Genomic DNA, 21050 nt, shown 5'->3' with positions numbered 1-21050 from the left:
TTCAGTACTCAAAACGAAATCTGTAACTCTTAGTGCCCAATTCCTGCAACTAATAAAAAGAACACAACCTGAAAGAGAACAAAATGGAAGCACCGTAATATGTGGCAAGGGCTACACAGCCATCATGCCTGATTAACTTACATCTTACAATCAGAGGAGCCGTCACTCTTCTAAACGGTACTCCTTAAATGCACAAGTCCCTCAACACGCAATTCAATTCAGGTGCTAGGCCCAAGTAAGCAATGATTACCTTCATTACGTCCTGTTACACAGCAAAATAATTTAAAGGAGTCCATGAAAGGGCAAGAGTTTCTGGGGCACTGGAAATGTCACTAAAAGGCTGCAAAGGTCCTGTAGACCTCTATTACAGATAAACTGGTCTAAAACACCAGTCTCCTACTTCGCAGGACACTGTACAGACAACACAACACGAAGCACACCCTAGCTTTTGATGGCTTGAGGGCAGAAATTAAGTTACACTGCAAGGATTTCATTTTTCGTTAAATTTATCCATCAAAGTTTGCATAATGCCACTTCCAACAGTAACTGTATGGCTAAAGAAAGAGCGAAAGAAAGAAAACACAAGTAGGACAGCAAGTGCACACCTCTCGGTTGACGTTGCTCTGGTGGAAGGAACAGTAGACCTTCTTGTCGGCCTGGAAGACGGCCTGGGCAGCTCGCGCGCAGCCAAAGTGGAAGTTGGCGGGACAGCCGCGCACGCAGCAACCCACTGTCGCACCCACAATGCCACACACCTCGCAGCGCTGTTCATTTTTTTTTTTTTCCCACCAAGGGGAGGAAGGAAGGAAAGAAAAAGGCCCAGAAGTGAGAACAATTCACTCGATTCTCCTTCTCCGGAACAAAGCTGGCAAATAACCAAACTAACAAAAATTCGTTCCCATTACAGAACATGACGCACAAAAAACCATCCATGCAAAAAAATCATACTTTGTCACAAGCTTCAGCAAATTTCAAAAATATCACCAGGTCTGGGTTACTGAATCTTCGCACCGCAAATGTTTTCTCTCATTCCAAAAACATTTTTTTGACCGAAAGCTAGTGAATAAATAACTTATGAATAAAATTTCAGCACAAATTCCGATAACTATGCAACTTCAGACATAACTGCAGTGCAAAGAAATGCGTTCACATTAGGAAGATGCACATGCATGGACAGACGCTGCACTCATAATTATTTATTGCAAGAAGGCACACCTGAATACAAAGCCTGCGGTGCACATACATGGCCAGACTAAACAAAACCACACAGTGAAGCCATGCAATCAAAATCATCACCTATCATTTCGTGTACTTAGAAGAGCATTGCAAAGTAAGGCATGGTAGCATCTGATTAAACTAGTGCAGGGATTCTCAGACTTTTCTGCCTCAAGGAACCCCCTCAGTTTTCAAATGTGCCAAGGAACCCCTCCCCGTCGCAATCGGTTGTTGCAAATGCCACGATCGGTCAGCGTTGCTTGTGAATAGACCGCCCCTTCGTGCTTTTATTTTTGCTGCTCTATTCACTTTTGTAAGTATTTGTTTTCTTGTTTTCAGTCATCAATTTTTTTATTCAATGCTCATCTCTCACTCCTACTCAGACCTCTAACCCCAAGACAAGAATGCCGAAAAGTACAGCCACAAGACAAATGTTTCCCCGTATTCACACATTCTACTGGCTACAGTTGCTCACGTGACACCTCACTAACTTTCTTTGGCCAACCCTGATTACGTGTCTTTACGTAGAGATAATTCACTTAAAGTTAAAGAATACAGGTGCCGGACTGACCTTTATAAAATGTCTTTTTTCCCCAAAACGGTTTCGGAATGGAACAAGCTGCCTGAGGAAGTAGTGTCCATATTATCAAATGATTCATTTTCTTCCATGCTGTGACATTTTTTTTGTGTATAATAATTCCGTGTTCTTTCTATCTCATTGTTATCTTTTTTTTGTAACCACCTGCACGCGGTGGCATTTGTGTACTTTTTCTTCTACCCCCCCACTGTAATGCCAGCCAATGGCGCTGTGGGTATGACGATAAATAAATAAATAAATAAATCTGCCGCTCCCCGCTCCAGCGTCAACACAGGAGCGTCAGCATTTTTTTTTTTCCAATACACCGTATTTACTCGCACAATAGGCGCACTCGCATAATAGGCGCACCCCTAGTTTGGGCGCGAAAAATCAGATTTTTTTATTTCCGCGCATAATAAGCGCATCCCGAACTTGGCACTGTGATCAATACTGTATTCAAACGATTGCAAGCCGACGCCTTGCCGCCCCCCACCCCCCAATCTTCATTTTAACAAAGTGTTTGCTGAACTGACTACTAGTCCTCACTAGTGCTGCTGCCGTTGCGGCTGCTGCGGACCCACAGCACGTACAACGGCATTGCGTAGAACAGCCGCACTCCGTTTTCAAGGATGCTCACTTTAAATGACTGTTTGGAAAGCGTCATCTCCAGCCGGAAACGTTCCCGATTTAGGCCTGTGAAAACCTCGGCGCCTGAACTCACGTACGAAAATTTAGGCACGCCGCAGTCGCAACTGCCGCACTTCTCGGCCACATCGAATTTCCGACCTGTCGCACGCTCGCCGTGTTCGAGATCAAACTCCCAGCCATGTAGCTATTAAGGTGCTTGCCCATCGAGCTAAAACAGCAATGCTTGTCGGAAAAGCCACAAACCACGATGAACTAACGTGCTACCGCAGATCTCGGCGCTTGACAGCGACAACAAAAAAAAAAAACTGGAGCTGGTGATGCTGATGGCAATATGGATAGCGAAAGCTCGCGGCGGAGGAAAATGATGATGATGATGAGCTTGGCCTCGGGCGCCCTCCGTGGGCGGCGTCTGGAAGCTCCTGTGCGCGTGTGTGGCCTCCGCGATCAAGCGCCCGCCGGAGCTGATCGTGGAGGCCTCGGCGCGTGCATTTCGAAGGCTATTCCCGCATGGGTCGTGGAAAGTTTCAGTGTGGCCCTTATATGGATTTTTTTTTTTAATATTTCCTTCAGGAAAACGGGGTGCGGCCCGTACACGAGTGCGTTTATGTGGTAGTTCAATTTCGCGAGTCGAAAAATTTCCAGAAATTTTACCCCGCGTAATAGGCGCACCCCGAACTTTTGAGCCGGATTTTCTGGAAAAAAAGTGCGCCTATTATGCGAGTAAATACGGTATAATTTCTATAGATACTGACTTTCTGGCACACTCGCCGGTGACAAAACTTCACCACAGCACCACCCACGCCATTTAACGCCCGGAATAACGCCTGGTGAGACATGCACACTCTCTTTTTTTTACTTGGCTGGGCTCAACAAGTGTTGCCTTGTGCGCCATGCCCCTGAAACGAGCTCTGAAATTAGTTTCAACAAATGAGGTTATGCTTCGCACGCACCCACCAGTACTGTACTGGAAAGAGGGGACAGGCTAGTGTGGGTGCTCACGGAACCCACGAAAGCATCCCACAGATCCCTTGGGTTCCATGGAACCCGCTTTGAGAACCCCTGAACTGGTTCAATGAGAAAAAATGCCAGAGTATCTCTGCAGCCACTGACCAGGTGGCGCCCTCTCATGATGGCAGAATGAACTCGATGCAAGGCGCCATCAGCCTGCTCAAACACCTCGGCCGACCAGAGGGCGCAGTTGACGTGCACCCAGTTGTCCTGACCAGCGTAGAGCAGCCGGCCAGACTTCTGCACAGAGAGAAATAACAACACTGACTTCACTAGGCTGAGAAAAAGGAAGAGGCCCCGCGTCCATACAAAGGGGGGTCCATACAAAGGGGGGGGAAAAAAAAAACAGCAAGGCACAGCACATGCCAGAAACACGCTGAGCAAATTCTCAATCATTTCGGAAGGTTGCATCTAACCAAACACAGAGAGTGGAATACGCCATCTTCCTCACATTCAAGGCTGAAATATTTTTGAAACTGCCATGCCACTCTTACTGTCAGAGGAAAGAAAAGTGCCACCGCACAATACTCAACTGCGGCCCTTTCGTTTTGTCAAGTGCAGCTGTTTCCTAATGCTGACTGGTTGCACTAATAGTGGTAGTACATGTGGTTTCACATCTCGCAACTGCACCTGGGCTATGAGAGAGGTTGTAGTGGTGGGCTCTGGATTAATTTCAACAACCTCGGGTTATTTACTGTGCTGCGACATCACACAGCACGCTAGTGTCTTTACATTCGGCCTCTACCAATATGCGGTACCGGCCACTGGGGTTCAATCCGCCGACCTTGGAATCAGCAGCCTCACGTCTCAGCCACTGAGCCACCAAGGCGGGTATTGCTGAAAGGACAGATGCTTGAAAGACCAAGAGTTTGAGACATCACAACACTTTTAAAGCGCAAATTTCCAGAATGCAGAGGCTCAAAGATATCCACCACAATTTCTACTGCATGAGCTAGTTTTGACTCAAGACATTATTTCAACCCCGCTCAAAGAAAGCTAAGGAGTAAGAACCGACTCTGCCGTGCATGGGTGTGAATGGGCTAGCATGCGATTTCACGGACAAGTACTCACAGAGCTGGAGTCATCACCAGGCCGACCACACAAGACGCATCGCCGGGAGTCGACTCCTTGCTCTGCAAGAGGCCCAAAGTGCCAACAATTATCGCTTGCAACATGCACTGAAGTTGCAAGAAGAACTGGGGGGGTGGGGGAATGAATAAGTGACCATTTATAAGGCCAGCACCTCTTACTCAGCCCTCTCCTTGGGTTCACTTCGTCTGCCTTCTCAACTGAATGTTATTTACGCAAAATACGAAACACTAAAGCTGTCAAGGTGATAGCGGTCAGTCATACCAACATATAAATAACACAGATTGGCAGGAAAGGTGGCAAAAGCAGGGAGACTCAGAGATGACACTCATAATTCTGCTGACACAAAATGATCTGAGAGATCCTAAAACCTTTAGGGCAGAAGATTCCTGAAACAGCAGTTCTTCATGCACAAGAGATTCTGAAACTTTGCCGAAGGGTGTTTTCAGGGCACCTTCACAGGTACAGGTATGAAAAATATGAGTGGGGAACACAGTTGGAGCATTCATTTATTGATTACTCCGTTATTATTTGTGACAAGCGCAGTTTTTCTCTCTCTTTAACTAGTTTTCGTCTGCGCCTACAATATCCAAATGTCGTGCAATTTAGTAGAGAAATAACCAAGAAATTTGCAATTTTCTGTGTGAAGTTTGTTCCCTGTCATATTTTTCATACCTGTACAAAAAAATATACATGTATATCAACACTAGCAAAGGACAGCTCCCAACAAGGCTGATATTTTCTGTTTTCAGCCGGAGAAAGCCAGACAGGTATGACGTGCACCAAGTGTGAAATGACGACCGAAAAGCGGATGCAGCCTCCTCCCACCTGTGGTGTCCCTCAGCAGGCCAGGCTGCTGTGGTTCGGGTGGTCCGGTGGAACCGTGCGGCCGTGCCTGGCACTGGGCATACAGGTGATCCCCGTGGGGGGGAAGCACTGCGTCCGCCAGCAGGAGGGCCCCACCACCCGACAGTGCACTTGGCTCGTGCGGAGGTGTCGGCGGCAGGGGCGAGGGCCGCAGGCCCGGAAAGGCCTCCTCCAGAAGCTTGCCGCATGAACGGAAAGATCTCGTGAGCACACATCTTTGTTTGCATGCCACTGGCTCACATTAGAGGAAACCGAATTAAGAGTTGATTCCATTTCACTCGTTTTTTATATATCAGAAATTAAATTATATGTTCTCTTGTAATGATAGCCTAGGTAGCAGGAGCAGGTTACACAGCAGGTTACGATGAGCAGTAATTTCCACGCAGTGCCGTGAGGTGGCACAAATGATGGAAGAGGTGCTCTGGACATGGGGATCATGCAGGAGTCAGTGTGGATGGCATGGTGTGAAGGTGGAACAGTGGAGCAGGGGAAGGTATCAGAATAGTGGAGCCTGTATGTCGGCAATGACGCAGAGCTGCGCAAAGCAACCCAGGACCACAGCGCATTGGTACATAAATGCACAACTGTACGCCCGACGAGCGAGTCTGACAAAATACATAAGCCTGCCATGACAATAGGGGATATTCAAAATTCCGCAAGTGCACTTTCCCGCATAACAGTGTTGTCCCAAACAAGATGGCTGACCATGCATTTCCAGCTGAAACAAAGCAAGAAAGACTGGTTTTTTGTTTGATTCTTCCAAAATACGTTTCTTACATTCTATCCACACCTTTAGTGCCTGTCCTGCAGCCCACGTAGTTCCTTTATAGCGAAGTCGGCCATCTTGTTTGGGGCAACATAGTTATGTGGGAAAGCGCACTTGCAGAATTTTGAATATCCCCTATTCATCTGGCCCAATGGTTACCAGCCAGGGAGCCCTCAAGCAATGCAACTTGATGGCAGAACAACCTAAGGAAGTTGGGGTTATGCAACTAACTTGATGTAACTATGCACTAACTTGATGTAACTATGCACTAGTTAATTTCACTAGTTCATGTGTTTGTCTCCTCAAATGCAAAACACTAGCATCTAAACAATGGCTGAACAACAGGCATTAACATCTACGAATCAGTCAAATATTTTCCTTGAATAAGTATCAATAATAAACACAACAGTTTAAAACATCCCAAGTTCAAAGTGTATGCGTTCAGCTCTACCGAGATAGGTCTAACAGAATGCCAACCCAAACAAGCAATATTCTAAATAAAACAAAAGAAGGTGAAATATGCACTCAAGACAAGGCATACGAGGGAGGCATGGGATATTGGATATCACAAGGAACTATGATATATTCCAAAGTCAGGATAAAAGACTCCTCTTTATTCAAACTCTTCATAAATCAAACAAATTATAGATCCCCTTTGAATTTACAAAAAGAGTCGGCAGTAGTGAAGCTGCTAGGCCTACAACAAGCTAACACAATTTCTCGTAGCCAAGTCATGATAATAGGGCTGTGTGCTGTAAGCCCATCTTTATGCCAAAGAGCAACAGCAGCAGCTCACCTTTCCTAACAGGTCCCTCACCATCTGTGCTGAGACCCGGCTCTCTGTGGCAGCCTGCAAGATGTCTTCGCAAAACTCCTTCTGCAAGTAGACGGTCAATGGTAAATTGAAGCATCAATGGCAAAAAGTAATCAAAAAACACCTTCCATTTAAAAGCAATGAACCTTTCAATGTTAGGAACAGGTCTTCCTTTTCTTTCATCATTTTTTTCAACACGACAAAGGCTTTTCAAACACTAAATTCTTTACTTTATCAACGGCAGCACACCATCAATCAGCACACGTACAAATTCAATAGCACATAAACTCTCTTGTGATAACTGCAAGTCACTGTCACCCACGGTGACAATTTCTATAGGCCTGGAGCTGTCAAGCTCAGTCGGGCTCTATGTTAACACCACTAAAATACATATTTTTAGCCTTTTAAGACGGTGACAAAAAAAGCGTGCCAAATCATAGTGAAGTGGTGGCAACATAGAGGTACAGACACCACTTTTACCTGCAAAAAAGCCCTAATGCCCCTACCTTACTGATGATGATTTGATTTTAATGATGCAAGGGTATCTTAGCCAAACAACGTCATAGCTAAAGTGTTTTTGGTCTGCACAAGGCGGCAAAGGTTGGATCAAAGGCCCCTTTTTCCGAGCATTTCATCCCCGAAGAAAGCTTGTACCCACTGGAAAGCTGGTGCATACGCAGTGGCACAGCAAATTGAATCCTGTACCTCCAGCATACTGTATTTACTTGTGTGAAATGTGCATTTTTTTGTTCTTTAAGGCTTCAAAAAGGGAGTGCACAAATTCCGCGGAAATTTTGCGAACACGCCCCAGAAACACTACAAAGAGCATAACGCGCAATATGCATTGTATATTGCCGTTTTTTTTTTATATCCTGGCTAATAAAATAGATGTGCGCAAATTACACAAGGGCAAATTACATGAGGCTGAGATTCTTGAAAATATCCAGTTTTTTGCATTACACAGCTTATCCTTCGGCTGAGTGGGGAAGATGGTACGAGTTGCCGCATAGGCATGCAATTTCGCCCTTAATAAGGAAAAAGAGAAGAAAAGGAAAAGATTAAAACAAACACAAAATAATCTATAAAAGGGGAAAGCTCACCACAGTCGTGTACTCCCCGCACTCCAGCCTTCGCTGCACCTTGATAAGATCCACGAAGTGAACTTCTGCAAGAGAGAGGCACAAAACAACTGTAGGTGACACACAGTTGGAGGGCTCCGAAGATAACGCCCACATAGCACAGAACAAATATGAGGTTAGCACTACCAGTGCACGTGCAGAGCAATCTAGAGCAAGAGGTATCATATGTAGGCTCTCCCCTGCTTCATCCCACTTTGGAACACTTGTGCGATCCAGTGTAGTACTTCTATATGACGAAAATGACATAAAAATACTAGGTGGATAGCCAAATAAAACCCACCAGCAGCATAACAATCATTACTGCACTTTCTCCGAGTTAAATCCAGGTTTAGCATCCCTTACCTGAATTCTTACCACCACTATAGCCACATTTAAGCTTGCCTTTTTCCCTGAATATCCACTCCTTGCTAACACCTTGGTTAGCCTCAGCTGCTCAAAGCCAATTGGCGTATGCCAAATAGGAGTAGTGGTTCTGTTCCAGCAGTAAGCCTAGTACGTCTCTGCCTTACAGTGACCACTTCCTTGAAGCAAGCACCAAAACCAGAAGAGGCTCACAACACAACCACACAGTGGGACTAGATATCTCTAGAGTGTATATTACCACAGCTACAGATCCAGATGTAACTCACAACTAGCAAGTGCACCACAGATACTGCCATGTCATCACCTTTACATATCAGCTTTAGAACTGGAAATCCAATCACTTAGACAACTGAATGAAGTGTAGGCAGCCACCGGTGCACAAGCAGAGAAGTTGAGGAGCAGCTCGAGTCTTGCATCTACATTTAGCCCAAAGTCAACAGCACAAGGGAGCATGCAAGTGCATGTTTAAATGGCACCAACAAAAATAAAAGCTGCTCCCTTCACTACCAATTTGTTGACAAAAAGTAGCACACCAAAGCGATAATTTTGTTTGAACCTGTTTGCAGTACAATGTTCAAACAATAAGCAGTTGTAAACTTGAGCAGTTGGTAGGACCAACAAGAACATGCAGTACGGTCAGAGCTGGCATGGTTGAGAATGTGAAAGCAACATGGAATCGCCTGAAGACACTACAGATGACAGCAGAAATAGCAGTACTGCTGCCCTCTCTGCGAAAAACTAGTGCTTAGTCTCCTAGCCTGCTGTTCTGGTCGTATCACGAGACACTGTGACAGCGATGCCACCCGGTTTACCGCCAAGAGCGCCCCAACACAGCACAAAGCCCAGCATGCAGCAGCCACCAACCTGTTCTCATGAGAGCTGCGGTCGGCTGGGTGGACTCCAGCGGGCCGTCCTTGTCCTGCGCTTCTTCAGGCAGGGCCATGAGGTCAGGAGGGGTGGGCACTGCCTGCTCCAGCACTTGGCAGCGGTCCTTGGACGCTTTCTGGTGCTGCACATCATTGGGAACACCGAGGACACGACTATCAAAACCCATCGACGGACAAGTTGGCACATGATGCAGCCATTCAGTGCATCAGAAGAAGAAAGTTGCAGGACATAGCCCCACTCAGAAATGCATTACAAATAACAGCTGCGGGACACTGACTGGAAGCATATCCACCCACAAGCTTCCTTCTGTGGCTAGTTTTGGTGGCTACGACTGTTTTGAAACATGCTCCAGAATTACGCCAACAACAAGTGCAGAAGAGCACCGCCGCTCACCTCCAGGAGGGAGTTCATGATGCACCGAAGCCTCCCCTGCAGCACACGCTCAGCAGTGCCCAGCCAGAGACGAGGAGAGTCCGGCTCGCACAGCCGGCACAGGTAGAGCTCCGTCTCTGGCAGCAGCGACAGCACCTGGTACAGCTCCTCTGCACGACACAGGAGAGGCACATCAAACAGAGCAGGTAGACACACTGGCCACACAAACTCGCTTAGGCAAACTATCACCGTCACCAGAGCTCTAATAATACAGTAGTACATGAGCAATCCATGTTAGAGGGACATCGAGGACAATTTCGAGTTGGCCTGTATCGATACATAACTGCATTCTAATGAAGAAGGCACTAATCTGAGCTGCTTTAAGCCAGAAAAGGTAAAAAAATACACTATGGGTGCCACTACCACCACTCAATTTCACAAGTAAACTGCATACGTCGACAAAGTTTCTTCAGTTGCAGATTCCGGAGGCTAGGCTTCACTGCCATTCACTTCAAAACGGTGATCACGGAGTCCTTTTCGGTGCGGACGTCACGAATTTGAATCAAATGGCGCAAAAACTTTGAAATGCAATATTCTCAACAATAAACACATCTTCTGCGGCCAGAAAAACATCAACACAAACCCGAGTGCGGAACAGTGGGAGAGGATGCTATCCAGCAACATCCTGAAAGTCCAACAAGGACTAGTAAGGCGTGCATGCAGGGCAGCTACCCTCAGCGGAGCCCTGGACTAGGGGAACTGACCCTGATGATAAGATGGAAGACTCCATCTGAAGCCGCAAAAAAATATTATCAAATAGAGCAAATAAACGTTTTCCACCACCACCCAAAAAGAGCTGCAGAATCATTTTTTTTTCTCATATCAAAAATTGCAAGGGCTTGTCAAGGGTCACAAGGGTGCCAGATGACAACACAGCCAGCGGTCCACGCCTGTCGGATGATGGAGCCAGCAGAGCATCATCCGACAAGTGCCACGCACTATCCTGCTGCACTCACCCGATATGCCGTCGCAGCGCGCATGGACCCACTTTTGGCACTGGGAACACTGGACCATCTGAAAATTATAACAACACTATCATCACCTCTGCTCCAGCATAGTGCAATTATACTGTGTGCTAAGCCGCACAATGTGACATGCAGTTATCTGCATGGAGAAAAGATTGTTCAAGGACTGCAATCTCTAAGACACATGCCAGCGCACATACATGCATTTAGGGCTTTGTAACCTAAACAATGTCAACAACTCTCGTGTCTAACAAACAATGCTGCAAAAATGTGACTCTGCGCAGGAGAGGTCCTCTCCAGGCTTTGTCACCAGACATCACCCTCATACCCTCTTTCCATCACACCAAATATTATGAAATTTCAGCTGCAATGGCAAAAAGAGCCTGGCAAGGAAAGTTATTTGAAACCTTAAAAGGACGCTACTTACCATTGACTCGTAATCATCATCTTCATAGCACTTCTCGCACAGTGGGCAATAGTTGCCTGGAAGTGAGGAATGGACAAAAAAAAAAAGATGTCAATTGAGAGTGTTCCAGTGGCCGCGTTAGTCACAGTCGCAGGGCCACATTTAACCCGCTGCTCACCTTTCTCACGGAGAACCAGGCACTCATGGCACAGGGACAGGTCAAAGTTCCACGAAGAGTTTTTGGACGAGGTGGTTCCACAGCTTTTGCATCTAATGCACTTGGCACAGAGCTAGGAGAGAGACAGTAAAAAAAAAGAAAGAAAGTGTTTCAACACACACTTCTTTCGTAGCAAGAACTAGCATGCAAGAATTATACCTAGAGCATCCAAGGTGCACAACAAGGAATAAATGAATATTCTAGACCAACTAAACCAGTGCTACAGCATGTAAAACTTGGTTGGAACGAAAGCCCGTACTGGCATTTGAGACAAAATATTTACAAGTAAACTACCGTTAGCACGGACTTGCATATCTCGAAATATCGGGCAAGTTTTCTATGTTGCACAATAAACTCCAAATGGCGTTACGTGTTTGTAACCGCTTATCTCAGATTACTTTCGTGGTGACCTTGAAATATAGCCACTGAGAACATGCACAAAAGGATCTTCAATCACCGTTTGCGCGACCCGCAAACCACAGGGGTCACGCAGCAAATCATGCCACAAGCCTACAACACAAGTCCGCAACAGCATGCCACAACTCAAATCCCTTGCCACCACTTTTGCAGCGCTTAGTACTTATCGAAATTTGGATGCAACACTAAAATCCTAGGGATGCATAACTACACATTGCTGCTAGCACCCAAGAATATTTCCTTCCAATTAAAATTCTAGAAATTGCAACACTGTGCATGCTCAGGTAAGAAAGTGCCAGAGCCCACAAATGCTATCAAGTTAGTGACTGTGATTAAAAGAAACTAATGGCGAATTTTAAACAATATAGCTGACTCTCAATAATTCACACTCGAAGAGGGCCAAAATTATTGTACAAATTATGAAGAGTTCGGATTAAGGGGGTCCTTCTACTATCCCTGATGTTGACGAGGCCAAGGAGTTAGTTCAAATAAACAAGCCGTTCAAGGCTGAATTATCAAGAGCCCACTGCATTTTAAAAACCTGGAAGAATTACACTTAAATCTCGTTATAACGAAGTCGAAAGGGCGCCGAAATTCTTTCGTTATAACCATTAGTTCGTTATAGCCACTGATTAATAATTACGTGGTTAATTATTGTATACGAGGTTGCACTTACTACAGGCAAGCCATAGCCAAGGTACAAGTTCCCATCGCGGCCGAGTGGCTGCATCCGCAGCAAGTGCTATTGCTTGCCGATATCGCATACAGTGAGAAACTAGAGCCAAGGGCATTTAGAAGTGACTTTATTGCCGTTATTCATGTCGAACCTTTCACGTCGACAGTGCAAAAAAATCGGTGATGCTTCGCTGCTGCGTCTTTCTCAACAGAAGCACGGCCTTCTCGGCAGCAGCAGCTATGTCGAGCCCATCTTCGCCGTTTTCATGGCCGCCGAAGAAGCGGCGCAGCAGGTCCACCGCGTCCAGCGCCTGAGACGATGTCGGTACATCGTCAGCCTCGTGCAAAGCGACATCATCCTCCGCGACACCTTCATCGTTGGTTCCTTCGGGCTCCCGGGCAGCAAGCACCAAGTCGTCGTCAGCCAGCTGCTCCGTTGCCACAACATCGGCATCCACGCCCACGTAGTCGCAGAAGGTTTCGCCTTCACGGCCTCAAAGGCAGCGCCTCTTCCACGGCCTCAAAGGCAGGAGGCCGCAGTTTCTTGCGGATGCCTTTCACACCACGTGCGACAGCGTCTTTCTTGCTGATGATCGTAGAGAGCGTGCTCGGCGCGATGCCGAACTCCTTGGCCACTTGTGTTTTCTTCATGCCCGACGCAACAGCCTTAATTATAGCTGCCTTCTGCTCCAGGTCGATAACCTTTCGTTTTCGCTTCAAGCTGCTGCCGCCGCTATTCATTTTTATGTCGTGAAACTGGCGACACGTTGAAAATAAGCACACTGATGGACTGACCACGCCGGTAAAGCTAGGCCTACAACCCCTACACGCACAGCGCTGGTACGGAACGAAGCTTGCGATGACGCGCAGCACAGAACAACACAACGGACTGCGAGGCTTGGCTTGGCTAGACTTGACTTGGAACACTTCCAGATGGTAAGGGCGAAACCGACCGCTTGTGGCTGCTTGGCCATCCTGGCTGGGCTTGGAGCATTGCCGGATGGTGAGGGGCCGGCGCGGGAGATTCGAACTGCCGCATCGGAGGTCTGTAACGCGTCGTGCAATTTCCCAAATCTATATGTTGTGTGCAAACTGGCCGGTTAGTTGGCATTTTGGAATAACAACTGTTCGTTATATTCGTTGATCGGTGAAATTTTTTCCGTTAAAACGAAATTTTAAACACATGGGTTTCTATGGGGACTTTCAAGGGGAATTGCGATTCCTTCGTTATATCCATTATTTCGTTATAAACTGTTTCGCTATAACGAGATTTGAGAGTAAAAGGAAAGGAATTTAACAGTTTACTGATATGTTTTCACAGTCCTACAGAAACCATAATGTGCAACAAGGCCACCAACTCACCCAAATTTTCTTTTTCCTCGATGGCTTTGACGGATAGCCAGGTCCCAAGCAGTCCGTGTGGTATGTTTGCTGACACTTGTTGCATCTCAAGAGTTGCTGCAAGTCAATACGATTCCAATAAGATTTATAGTGAGCAGTTCAAGCACACGAGGAAAGAAAAAATAGTGACATTGCTAACTCTTTTTCAGGTGAAAAAGAACCCCCAGGACACCAACTCTGATTAAAGGGGTAGTAAGAAATAACAACAATAATAAAAAAATGATGGTCGATTTGCGTAGTTAGGCCAAATGCTAATTAGGTGCGCTAGCAGTTCAGTTTTTCCTTCAACCCCTCCCTTAACAAAATGCTCAACTACAGGATGTCGTCCTTTCTTGCTTCTGAAAATTAACAGAATTTAAATGACACGCACGCTGCTCCGGTGGCCGCAGACAATGCAGGCCTGACACCGTGGGCAACACCAGCACTCCCGGTCCACGCCCGCCTGCGGCACTTCATCGGTGTCCAAACAGAACCAATGGTATGGCTCGCAGCAGACTGTGCAGAACAGCAACTGCCAAAGGAGAAAGCAAGCGCCACCTTCCTGTCATCACACCTCAAAGCACGAATGAACTCTAGTGCTCCTTTCTGCATAAATGCTCCTCCTAAGGACACAGAACTACAGCTTACGGTTTCCCCTCACGGCCCGCCTCACGACTTTCTAGTTGGCAACTTTGGCTCAAACCCACCTCAGTAGCTTACATATAAAGTAGCACATGCCTGGAGAAGATCACAAGCAATTTTCATGCTGTCAATTTTTAGCGAAAGGGAAAAAGACAAAGTCGCGCAAAGAGATTCCACCTGCAGCCTTGCACGTCTAAAAATGTAGTGTAGAGCAAACTCATTCCACCACGGAACCAGTGCTTACGAACACTTCCATATGTGTACTCAATCGTTACCATAAAATTTCCCCTTTATGCCAGTAGGTAGCAATGCTTAACCAGAAGTTGTGGTGTTGTGCCTTTGAGAAAATGAAATCATGCTTCTAGGTCATTCCTCCACTAAATCCAACAAAAATACCTAGAACAACAAACCTAGAATTATATAAAGAATTACTCTGGTGCACAATCACCCTCTGTTAATCTGAGAAGCACAAGCTGCATGGATGCATAAACACGGCAAAGCTCTGCATACATATACAAAGCAAAAAACTGAACAAATGCAAAGCATGTGACTTTTAATACTACTGTACCTCTTCCTCCCCGGCACTTCCGCACAAGAAACAGACTGCCTGCACAGCAAACTGCTGAGCCGACACCAGCGGGAATCCAGCTGAAATTATCTTGGACCGCTCGTACTCGTCCTGAAACACACAAGGACAATGCATTACATTAGGGGGACACTGAGGAGAAATTGAAGTTGGCTTGCATCGACAGAATACCAGCTCCTGATTACAAAAACGCCACTCATACCGACAACAACGCTCTTGTAACGCAGAAAAGAGCAAGAACCAAAATACAGGTATCGCCGCCACAGGCCAAACTCGCAAGTACAAGCGTGGTGACGTCATAGGACAAAACAGCGTTGCTAGAACCAATAGTTCTAGCAACACTAGGACCCGTGAAGTCACGAATCACTGAGGCACAGCCAATGCATGCGCAAATCTTCTTGACGTCGCCAGATGGCGCCACGTGCCCGGCAGCTACGCACGCGCCTGCAGCATCGGGACGAATCAGCGCCCTTTCATCGGCGGTAGGCGGGCTCCCGGTATTCCGCTAACGGTAACAAGGTACACGGTATGCTAAAGGTGTCTATTTGCGAGAACTTCGTTGACGACTTCGACAACGGGATCCATCGTAACGCTGGCAAAACGCCGGTGCAAACGTAAGCGAAGCGACTGTAGCGACGGCCGCAATAGCCGATATGTGCCTTCAACGTGCGGCCGGCGGTAGCTTTCTTTTCGGCTGCTGCTTGGCCGCTTTGCTGGCCGCCAGAAATCACGGAGTCTGCGTTACGTCATGTACACGTCATGTTTCACGTCACTGAGTCCTGTGTCGTCACAAGAGAATCCCAAGTTTGAATCAGAGCAGCGCGAAAAAATTTTTCAACTTCGAATCCAAATTTCTTAGAAATAAATGCATCTTTCACTGCCGGCCAAGTGGCAACAAAGCCATGAAATGCCGAACTATCTGATTTTACTATAAAAAAAATATTGATAGTGCTCTCCTCACTGTCCCTTTAAGGGGGGATGTGGGGATCAGATCACAAAAATCGCGAAAAAAGTTTATTTTTGAAAAGTACACTTTTTGGCATCTCCAACACTGTTTCTATGTTGTACTGAAATATTTCACCCAAAAATAAACTTTAAGCGCTCCAAATAAATATATTTGTCGGCATCTACACATAGACAGTGTGTGCTAGCTTGGAACTTTCTGGCTTGTTTTCTTGAAAGTTTGTTTCGAGCTTAATACCTTGTTCGTGGAAAGCGCAGCACTGCAATGGGTGCAGGGATTTTTACTATGTTTGTTTTGTTTTGATCACTGAAATGTGGTCTGCGTCAAGACAGTCTCTGATTTACCATTTAGGCTCTCATGTTTTTATTACATGGTAATTAGAGCATGATACATTCTAAACATAAAAGAAGGTGCATATTGTGTCCTTTGTAAAAAAGAGCAGAGAAATTAAAAAGAAAAATTAAGAGAGTCTTGATTTACACTACACTTTAGTAAATATTAAAAGCATTTACAGACCTGTAGCTTGTTTTTTTGTCATGCTAGGCTTTCCACAAGCAAGCAATATGAGACAACATATAAACAATGATAAAAGGGAAGCTACTAAAGCTGTCATTGTGAAACTTTATATCTGATTGTTTGATGCTGTTTTAAGCCAGTGTGCCAAATTTCATCACTCTAAGTCGAAAAATAGAAAAGTTGCCTTCGATCCCCTCATCCCCCTTTAAAATGAAGTTTTCAGCCACAACACTGGTCTGTTTGATTTGGCTGCATTCACTAGACAAGTTCTGAAGTGTTGCGACGATGGTGTTGCAAGCATGCAGCCCCGGCTTAGGCAGTCCTAGTGAAGCTTGACACAAGCGCCCAGCAATTGCTTCCAAAACAAACAAGTGAGTGCAAGCCTGGTCATCTGCTCACCAACCATGGCGTGAGAAAAGTGCGCCGTAAACATCCGACACCCGATGTATATCGCTTTTTTTTTTAGCAAGAGAGCCAAATACCGCTGCACCTTGTGTTAGCTGTAGATCCTCCAGCATGCACAAAGGTGAGCCACAGGACCCCACAAAGCAACTGGCATGAGAAGAGCATTGCAATGCACGTTGAAGGGCACTCACCCATAATAAGGCCTGAACCAGCGGCTGGTTTCCATGCCCCACAGACTTCTTGCTGAGCTGCCGAGAAGACAATGGGTGGTCCACCACCTTCGGGACCAGGGGCGCATACAGCTGAGAAGAGAGGGCAAGAACATGGCGAGCCACACCCTCAGCTTACAAACAGCATGGCATGTTCATACGTGCCATCAGCCCAGGGAATAAACCTTTCAGCTGTTTGCAACCACTGCAATATAAGGCCTCCAAAGTTCTGCATTTGAAACTTGTGGCTCAGTGTAACCTGCCCGCAAAATCCCGCTATGCGGCAGAGCCATAACCACACCTCGGGATTCCTCTGAACAAACTGTAACATCACCCTTGCCATGATTTGCTGGTTATTTAGGTGTAGTGCAGCATTTAGTGCAAGAACTGCAAGAACAAAGTGGCAATATTTTACAGAACCATTCCGTTTTCTCCAGCTTTCTATATTCGATGCATTCTATACACACAAAACATACATAAAATTCTGCATACATATTTCAGTGCTCTCTGGCCATAGTTGCCATTGTGCAGAACGAAATGCAATTTCACCAACATACTGCACAAACTAAGAGAGGAATGCTAAACTCAATGTCATCAATATCATAGTGTGATCAAATAACTCAAGCCAGCTAAATTCAATCTCACCTTATTTGTCTGCATTCAAAAGGCTTCCAACTGAGCTCCACACATTTCAATGAACAGACTAACACAGACTCCAAAAGTAGCCTTTGCAAAAGTAGCCTTTGTAAGATAATCTGACCTGACCCAAATGGACAGAGATGCACAGAGAATTTCTTCGACTAAGCACCTCCCACAAGTTGGGCTTTGCACATCATTATACTTACGAAACACGACCAAAAACTGCCCCGCCAAGATAAACTGTTAAATCAAAGAAACTTGTTTAACAAAAATGGTTTCCATGCAAAGTTTGATGCAAGTTTCAATGCAAGCATTCACACAAAGTTAAATAGAAACTTAAGGGCGGACGAGGGTCTTAAAACTAGCTTTTCTATTTATGGCTAGAATCTCATGAAATTCTGCACACAAATGTGTTTTTCTCTTCTGATTCCAAATATGTAATCATAATTGAGCTGGTGGTCTTAGATCTTACAAAGTCTAGAATGTGATTAGGTAATTTCTTACGCAGCTTTAATGAACTTTCTCATTGCATTTTGTTGCTCTTATTTAGATGAATTGATAGCCAGAGAGTTGCCATACCCGGTGACATTCTTCGTTTTTCTCTAAAGGCATGTAATCCTGATATACTATATCGAGAGCAAAAGGTTGCAGTATTTTACTCTGCAACTCGTTAAGCTAGCTGTAAACTGCTACCTATACGTGGCCTAAACAAAAAAAGTAAGAATGTCATCGGGTATGGGAATTTGCTGGCTATCAATTCATGCAATTAAAAGCAACAAAATGCAATGAGAAAGTTCATTAAAGCTGCGTAAGAAATTACCCAATTACACTCTAGAATTCAAGATAACTTTTGATCTAAGACCACCAGCTCAATTATGGCTACATTTTTGAAATCAGAAGAGAAAAACACATCTGTGTGCAAAATTTCATAAGATTCTAGCCACTAATAAAAAGGTCAGTTTTAAGACCCCCGTCCTCCCTTAGGGCAATAAGAGTTATACCTGCTGCATTTTACAGACATCACGCAAGGATCTTTACCTTTGCCTGCAGCCTGGCCTCCTTCGCACCGATGCCACTGCTGCCAGTGGTGGCAATGCTGCTGCTAGTGCTGCTGCTACCTACTGCACTGTTGACGCTGCTGCTGTTGCTGTTCTCCCAACTGCCCAGGCTCATTGCCTCCTGCTCGGCTGCAACAACACCAGCCAGAGAAGCACATTCCTTCCTGTCCCGCGCCTCCTCTTCAGGCTCCCCGCATGGCACTTCCGTCTTGCAGTCGGCCGGGGCCTTCCGCACAGACTTCCCCTTTTTCGTGAGCCGGCTCCTCGCAGTTGCCTTGACCTTGGCCCGGTCTTTCTCCTTCCGTCTCAGCAGCCGCTTGTATTTGTCCAGCTTGGGCCTGTAAGTCTGCACGGGCTTTGGCCGCACTACCCTCCTTGGCCTCTTGGGCTTCGATGGATCCTTGGGTTCTTCCTCCTCCTTGATTTTGCATGGTGGCTCCGAGGAGCTGGCTTGACCTTGCTGGGACGAAAGGTCCGCGACACCTGTCTCGGGTTGCGGAGCTGGACACCCTGGCCTCAGGCTCAAGTTTGCGCATCGCCTTTGCCTGGGTAAGCAAAAAAGGGCCATAAGTATTTATCTACGTATGCCAACAAAGACCTCACATTTTTCGCACTGTCCCCAGCCTTACAGGGGCAACTGACACTGATATTTTCAACAAAAGTTAAGGTTAATATCGAGTTCACTTTGAATGCCATCCATTTCTCACTGAACGGCAATGTGATGGGGAAAGGGGGAAGCAACTCACCAGTTGCTTTCCCCCTTTACAACTGCTCCTAAACCTTTCTTTACTTTCTCTTTCATTACTGGCGGGATATCCCAGTGGTCTGTGCTACTGCCTCTGTCATTAACCTCTTCAGTTACTTCAACTATCTCATCCCCATTGCTATTAACATTGCCCTTTTTGCCTCTTAATGAATACATCTGGTTTGTGCCCATGTCTAGTTTCCTCTTCACTGCTTTTAGGCTACCTCCGTTCTTAGGAGCATGCTCAATTCTCTTCATATTAAACTTCCTTATGTCGGCTACCTTGTGCTTATTGATTAAGATAAAAAGCTGCCAATATGCATCAAACACTAAGAATAATAAGGGATACTCACAGGCAGGCCTGTTTCAGAAGATTTTTTCCTCCAAACTTCTTCTTGTCCCTGTGAATGGGCCGCAGACACTGCTTAAGATTTGAACACACAGCAATCGCGACAGGCACACCAAAACACTCAGCCATGAAAGCCATAGGTCAACCAGCACTCAGAAACAGCAGCTGTTTTGAGTTTCGATATATTCTTGCCATGCGCTTTCATACCAGTGCTATTTTTTTGCATTCACATTCCACAAAACTAATCTGCAAAAGTAAACAAGATGTTGCTTGCTACTAAAAAATGCTAAATTGTTACTTAAAGCAATTCAGCATTTCATAAAAGAAATGAATGCATACTAAATTTCTACACAAAGTGCGATCAACATGTTTGGCAAGTCTTTGCCAGACAATGAAACATCGACTTTCCATCACCTAACACCTAGTGCTACCTTCCTAGGGTTGTCAACTTTCAACCACTCAAACGCTCCCTCAGCAAGCTTCCAGAGGCTGTCCCACCTCAGTCACTGAATCCTGTGTCCCAACAGCAATTGAAGCTACCTCTGATCCACACCAGCGGGTGTTTGTGGTGAAAGAGAAGGCATTATTGGCCATTTTAAACACTGTGACGTGTGATGCAATGTGTGCATGCGGGACAGAGAAGCACTGCCTAGGAGTTGCACAAAAGTAATCACATAACTGAAATGACCTCTTTAAGACTCACATACAAGAAAAAAGCACCAGATAAGACGAAACACTTGCTGGAACCAAGGTTAATGTGTACAGTCGCCGAACAATTTTTCGGACCCGGTGGGATGCGAAAAATAGTCCGAATATTCGAACAGTCTGAAAAATCTGTGAACTTGAAAAAATAAACTTTTCTGCGAAAAACCGGCTTTCAAATTCACGAAAATCGCCACTTCCCATGTTCCGCCTACAAGTTCTATGTAGTTCCATGAACTGTTCCGCCATGTTCCACCTAATAGACTTTATCTGAGTCATGGCCATGCTTTCTTCATGTCCGCACCCTATCACATCATGATACCAGATAGTGTGACGTGGCCACAGTCATGCCGCGAATGAATGCACTTG

At 45.8% G+C, this 21050-nt stretch overlaps 1 protein-coding gene across 2 annotated transcripts in view; it reads right to left on the bottom strand.

Annotated features, from left to right (window-relative positions):
- The window catches only part of LOC149340918 (histone-lysine N-methyltransferase 2B-like), a 56975-nt gene that overhangs the window by 19536 nt on the left and 16389 nt on the right, over positions 1 to 21050 (bottom strand). For both annotated transcript variants that reach the window (XM_089549851.1, XM_089549852.1), the window contains 17 exons: positions 19984 to 20031; positions 18866 to 19430; positions 17171 to 17281; positions 15077 to 15187; positions 14258 to 14398; positions 13849 to 13944; positions 11356 to 11467; positions 11199 to 11254; positions 10763 to 10820; positions 9768 to 9916; positions 9351 to 9495; positions 8085 to 8149; positions 6967 to 7047; positions 5366 to 5582; positions 4520 to 4581; positions 3551 to 3688; positions 606 to 764 (listed from right to left, as the gene is read on the bottom strand). In XM_089549851.1, coding sequence (XP_089405977.1) covers positions 606 to 764; positions 3551 to 3688; positions 4520 to 4581; positions 5366 to 5582; positions 6967 to 7047; positions 8085 to 8149; positions 9351 to 9495; positions 9768 to 9916; positions 10763 to 10820; positions 11199 to 11254; positions 11356 to 11467; positions 13849 to 13944; positions 14258 to 14398; positions 15077 to 15187; positions 17171 to 17281; positions 18866 to 19430; positions 19984 to 20031 — 2314 coding nt within the window. The remainder of the gene's footprint in view (positions 1 to 605; positions 765 to 3550; positions 3689 to 4519; positions 4582 to 5365; positions 5583 to 6966; positions 7048 to 8084; positions 8150 to 9350; positions 9496 to 9767; positions 9917 to 10762; positions 10821 to 11198; positions 11255 to 11355; positions 11468 to 13848; positions 13945 to 14257; positions 14399 to 15076; positions 15188 to 17170; positions 17282 to 18865; positions 19431 to 19983; positions 20032 to 21050) is intronic.

The sequence above is a fragment of the Amblyomma mixtum genome, chromosome 6 (assembly GCF_055824585.1).
Source record: "Amblyomma mixtum isolate Tamu chromosome 6, ASM5582458v1, whole genome shotgun sequence".
NCBI lineage: Eukaryota > Metazoa > Arthropoda > Arachnida > Ixodida > Ixodidae > Amblyomma > Amblyomma mixtum.
The sequence above is the reverse complement of the archived record's forward strand: the minus strand, read 5'-3'. Positions and strand labels throughout refer to the sequence as shown.